The 6,286-nt window shown below is 36.4% G+C and overlaps 1 protein-coding gene across 1 annotated transcript in view; it reads right to left on the bottom strand.

Annotated features, from left to right (window-relative positions):
* The window catches only part of LOC107641233 (ubiquitin carboxyl-terminal hydrolase 23), a gene marked incomplete in the record, with an annotated part of 6,446 nt that continues 403 nt past the window's right edge, over window positions 244-6,286 (bottom strand). The window contains 10 exon segments of the mRNA XM_016344733.2: window positions 244-806; window positions 1,172-1,265; window positions 2,188-2,746; window positions 3,015-3,626; window positions 4,133-4,258; window positions 4,458-4,784; window positions 4,964-5,136; window positions 5,419-5,529; window positions 5,781-5,895; window positions 6,156-6,286. Coding sequence (XP_016200219.1) covers window positions 647-806; window positions 1,172-1,265; window positions 2,188-2,746; window positions 3,015-3,626; window positions 4,133-4,258; window positions 4,458-4,784; window positions 4,964-5,136; window positions 5,419-5,529; window positions 5,781-5,895; window positions 6,156-6,286 — 2,408 coding nt within the window.

Genomic DNA, 6,286 nt, shown 5'->3' with positions numbered 1-6,286 from the left:
TAAATGTGGATAAGTTAATTCAAATTAACATCTTCTATCCTAATCATAGGAGCTAATTTGAAGGTAGTGTGTCTATATTTACTATTTTGAAAGACTTTATTAGTATTTTTTTTTTAAAGACTAATCTATCCAAAATATAAATCTTCAAAAATTTATTTATCAATTTACTCTTTTTTTTTTTCTTTAAAAAAAATTTCCACCCTTGCATCTTCTTTCACCAAAAAGTAAAATATTTGAAGTAAATGATCATAACTCATGGTGATTTGCTAAATTATTAATCACACACTATTGGTAACAAAGAATCTACGAATACAGAAAGAGTTGGCAACATGAGTCTCTTGACAAATATAACAATCAAAATTTCTGGGCTACAACATGCAGCTACGACAAAAGCAATTTGTTCAATTCGGTTCTAGAACATGCAGGTAAGAATTTAGGCTGATATGAGAAATAGGAAACCAACTCTCTGCGGTTCCGCCCCAGGGAAAATAATAGGAATCCTGCACACGATTTTTGGACATTGTGCATCAAAATTTTGTACTGAAGAGAAAAATAAGAAGGTAGGGGATCTCTCCACTCCAATACCCTCAGCGTAGAGGAATTGATAATTTTGCTACAAGCCAACACAAGATCTAAGGCAAAGACATCATATCCTGAATGGCACGTTCCCTGAGCTAGATTGGTCCAACTTGGCCTTTTTTGACTTTGACTTCTCGGTAGCAATTTCTTGGAAAAGATTTGGGCCACCAAAGCTAGGCTTGTTGCTCCTCAACTTCTTTCTTTTCCCCTTATCATATTCTTCATCCCTACAATCCAAAAAAGAGGAATAATATAATATCATATTTTTCATCCTAACAAGTCAAACTATCAATTTCTTGCATCTTAGGCTTTGGTTGAGTGAGTAAATATAGTGTCTCTTAATATGTTGCACCCGGATTTGAATCTTTGTGGTAGTCAAATAGTAGATAGAACTCTTAAATATGTGTGATGTAATGCCTAGGATTAAGAGCTATCCAATATATCCGATAAAAAAAACTATCAATTTCTTGAACTCATGTGATTGGGGAAAATGTTTCTTCCAGAAGTTAGTTGATTATCACACAATACGCATGCTAATACACAGGAGTTATCAATAACAAGCGAAAATGCAGCAGCATTTATCTGAGCTCACCATTCATCTCCAACATATCCGATGGTGACAGGATTATTGTTTCTTGACTCCAACAACTGAGATCGAGGCAATTCTACATCATCCCACCGTGGAACTGTGCACAAATAATGAACAAACATGTCATATTCAGCACGAACTTGACAATGAAAGGACAATGTAGAAGGAAAGACTCTTTATTTTGAGGGTTAAAAATTTAAAATTTACATGGCATTCAATGTAGAAATGAAATATTGGCATTCCAAACCACTTTCGGAGTGAACTATCCCATTATTAATACATACAGTAATTGAAAAAAATGTGGCTAGCTTAAAGCACTCTCAACTAATATGGATATCATGATCACTAAATTTGATTCAAACAGGAGAATAGCAAAAAAAATTATAAAAAAATACAGCACCCAAAAAACAAAATACAGACCCACACATAAAAAAAATTAAAATTCAGAACTCATAATCATTGTAACCACCGCAACCACCACCAACCACATTGGCATATGCAGCCGTAGCTATATAAAGGCCTGGCCACATTCATGAAAGACCTAGATAACCATCAACAAGGTTGCATGAACAAAATTAGGGAAGGAAGAGTGGGCACAACACAACTGTCATTCCCCGCAACTTTAACAGGATTCCCAACAGGAGATAAATGAATATAAACTACCAGCCCCAACTACTTCAAAAAGAGGAAAATTTAGGCACACAGTATTCTCCTGACTGTTCCTACCTTACAGGGGATAGTCTATTCTCAACCCACTGTTCGGGCACAAGTAGATGAGTGCAGTGATGCATGTTTCAGAGATACCCCAAAATACATGTTTTATGAAACATGCTATCTTTAGATATTCAAGGAAGGCAGACCAATTTAAACCACTTTGTGCAAGCAGGTGAATTTATTAGGCCATAGACAACGTAAGTACAGCATCACAAAAAACAAGGCAAAGACATAGAAACATAAAACTCTACCATAAACAGGAATGCAGGATGACGTAAAGGAGGGAAATATCAATAGAAACTTACCAACTGTCTCCTCAAACCCTCGGGAAGGAATACTCATAAATTTATTGTGCATTTTATCCCTTTTACCATCTTGTAGACTATGTACTTGTCTACCTTCAAATTGATTAGTCGATGAACCACTACATGATGTATTTCCTCCTTGTGCAGCTGTTGCTAGCACAGCAGAGTTCTGATTGACTCTCCTCTGAAATTCACCTTCAACAAGTTTTTCTATCACAGTGCCATCATCAGATGGCCCAACATTTGATGAGAGTTTATCCATCTTTTTCTTTTTAAGATTGTGGCACTTGCTTCTTTTGTGAATTTTCTTTCTTTTGTGAATTTTCTTCCGTGAGCTTAAAACTGTCATGAGTAGCAAGGATGAACGAATATTCATCCTTAAAGGATGATATTTCAAAAACTTCTTTTTCGGTTTTTTCATGGTCTTTTGATTAACACTCTCTGTAGTCAAGGAGCTATTTGCCGACTCATTAGGAACCAATCCTTGACACCCAATAGAGTTTTTACACTCTATACTAACTGTTGCATCACACATAGAAGCAGCCGTGGAAACTTCAACCTGGATTGAATGAGGGGTTAACACATAAAAACAATTAGGACTTGATACTTGAGGTGCAGCATCAACTTAAAGCCATTATTTTAAACCAAGAGGAAAATTGAGAATGAGAAATGCTAGAGGGTCAACAGAATTTGTTGTTTTTGGTCAACAATTAGCTAGCAATATTTAAAAGTATGGGCTAAAAGTATGTTACTAGACTAAAGAAAATGGGCTGATGACTAAATGTCCGGGTCAAAGCACAACTCTGCAATTACTTGAAATTATTTACCTTATGAAACTGGGAGCTCCCATTGGTTCTGTGTACTGCAGAAGTCTGTGGACTACTGAAGGTAAGAGTCGACAAAAGAGATTCGTTCTTAACATCTTTCGAAATCACATTCTTGTCGGTATTATCTCCAGCTGGATCAACCAAACTTTTCACACAACTAGGGAGACAGTTCTCCTTTCTTGAATTATCTAGTGTTGACAAGCATTCGTGCTCTGAGCCAACAATGGAGAGCCCTCCTTGTGATCCTTTGTGTGGCTGCTCCTTGGAAGAAGGATCAGATATAGGTTTTTTATTTTGAACAAAGCTTCCTGTTAATGAAGGGCAACTTTTTTGCTGAACCAGACTGTACTTCGTAAAGGAAACAACTGATGAGTCAAAATTTGACATTTTTATCTGAGCTTGAGCATTTAAAGAAGGTTCACGAGATTTATTTTCTGCCAGACCATTGGAAAGACCCTTCAATACTTGGTTTGCTGCAGCAGAATCCGTATTTCCGTTCTCTTTCTTAATAATATCAACAGATTTCCTAGAAACAATATTTTTTCTATCACGAACATAAAATAACATGTATGCCTGCTGATTTAACACTTCTCGCTCACTGACATTGTATACCTGATGCATTAGTGCGAATGGGTTAAAATGGCAATTCAATGACACAGTGTTCATACATGGTTGATAGTAGCTCCAAACAACATTCACCAAAACAGCAATTCACAATTTTTCCTGGACATCTCCGTAGCTTATATTTATTAATTCATCAAATTTACGTGAATAAAAGAACTAGTACTTATTTATTATCAGCATGCACAACCTGACTCATGCAATGGGATATATTCAGAGTTTCTGCTGAAGATTCTAATGCTCAGTGTTTATTGATTTTCAATAATCAGTGAGAAGACAATAACTTTTGAATATTAAAAACAGAGCACAAGAGAAGATAGATCTTTTAAAAAGTAATGATGCTATTCAAGTTCTAGTTCTGCGAGACAAGATTTATACTTTAATTTTTCTTCAGTTCCTCTAGTCTAGAGACACTATATGCTCTTTCGTCCCACCCAAATGGATGAAAGACAGAAAAAAACAATACCAGAAGAAAAAGAGATAGAAATTTGCAATACCCTATTGTCATCCAAGGTATACCACATGTCATTTGATGTGCGGACATAGCAGTAATAATGTCCAGAATGAGTGCTAGAACCAGAATGAACCAAAACCCCATAGAGAGAGTACTTCACATCTCCTTCCTGCTAAAAAGAAGAAACTTATACACAGATTGAAGGTACTCAATCGGCAGAGCAAATATTTTCAATGAGAAACAGAAAGATCTCCTTTTAGCAAAAGATATATAAAGTAACACGATTTACTTATTTCATCTAAAAAGGAAATTCTAACAAGGTGAGATATTTTATGCCCACAAAAACTAAGCAAAAAAGAACAACTTACATATGAGCCGCTGACAAAAGGTTTTAGGTCCAGAGCACAGTCAAACCGAACCTTCTTTTTAATCTTCTGTCCAGGATTGTGTGCATGGAACCGCTTTAAGTGAATAGTTAGCACATAAGGTGCCTTATGAACTGTAAGCTGTTTCAGAGCCCTAACTTTCTGCTTGCATCTTTGACAATTGTATTGCCTCTCCCCTCCATCCAACCATTCTGCAGCAGTGAAATTTGCAAGTGCTTTCTGCAATGATTCTGCCTTGAAAATTTCAAGGCTTAGATCTAAGAATGGATCAAACTTGTTGGAGCAAAAGGAACACTGCTGACATTTCACCTAAGAGAAAGCAACGACATAAGTATACGACAATCAGTCATTACACGGGAAAAAATTATAGAGCAATATTGTTCTATACAGATCACAATTTATGGGTTACATATTTACCAGGCCATTTCTAAACTCAATTAGTAATGACCTCGCTCACAAAAAATAAACAAGCAGTCAAGAAATCTAACCTGACTTCGCAGATGACCACCAAATATTTTATGAACAAAACTTTTCTCATAAGCACTAGGTGATTCACTTGGTACACCAGAAGGCAGGCAGCATTTATGCATTGATTCAAGTAAGTTGACCATATACTCATGTGCATCCTCCTGCCTTGCATTTTGGAAATTTCGTGATATGCCTGATCTAAGGTCAGGAAGTACAAATTTCACGCTAATATGAAAATAAGTGATACTACTCGGCTAACAAATTATAGCACATCAAGTATGCATGAGCCAAGAGTTTATTTCCATATACTTAGTGTCAAAAACCAAGTAAAGGAACAAACACACAGTGCAACAGGATATTTTAGGAAGGCAACCTAATCCTTATCAAATTTCCCAAAAAGAAACATGAAGGTGAAAATAAAAGAAACATTCTTAACTGCTTATCCATAAACAAACAACTCAAAACATAAGGATACACCGCAGATTCCCAACCAGATCCTCGGGGGATAATGTTCTTCCAGATGCATGCAGTGCACGACTTACATGATTCTGTATTGCACACAGAGCACAAAATCCAGCAACATGGCCTACAATTATGGTAAAACATAATAAGATACTCAACACAACAATGATTTCCTTCACATGCAGGCCCGTTTTCCAAAAGTAAAAAAATTAAAAAAAAAAACGGTAACCATGTTAACTTAATTTAACACCGTAGAGCAAACACCAAAGTAAAAGTGAAACATTAATAAATTATCTGGCATTAACATAACAAGGCAAAGCTACAAACACAAACATAAATAAACAATGGAAAATGCAGTAGAGGAGAGCAACTCACATGAACTTTTGTGCTTTCCGCTTTGTAGATATGCAGCCAGAGGCTCTGTATGGGTCAAACACTGCAGCACCGAATTGAGGAAGCAAGTATTTCCAAGATTTCGCAATCCAGCTCCCTGAATTTTTTTCATATAAGAGAAGCTTCATCGTAAAACAGAGCATGGCATAATTCTCAAAATCCATAACAGTGGAAAACGCAGCAAGTGAAAAAAAAAACTTAAATTCTAACAATAAAAGGACAAAATCACGAAGGAAAAATTAAATTAATACGTATTGTTGATCTGACACCAATTCGCATATCGAAATTTCAGCTGAAGCCAACAAAAAATGAAATTCGAGTGATGAGAAGGGAAAATAAGGAAGAAAAAAAGCTCACTATTTTTCGAACGGTGATTCCAAAGCTGAGCTCCGGATCCAGGCCGAACTCAGAGAATTCAGAACCGTCGTGCCTCCTAGCCGGCGTGACAGACATGGCAGAAGAAGGTGTGCGATGTTCCGAGGTAGTAG

The sequence above is a fragment of the Arachis ipaensis genome, chromosome B01, assembly GCF_000816755.2.
Source record: "Arachis ipaensis cultivar K30076 chromosome B01, Araip1.1, whole genome shotgun sequence".
Classification (NCBI taxonomy): domain Eukaryota; kingdom Viridiplantae; phylum Streptophyta; class Magnoliopsida; order Fabales; family Fabaceae; genus Arachis; species Arachis ipaensis.
Note: the sequence above shows the minus strand (reverse complement) of the source record. Positions and strands in the feature narration are given on the sequence as shown.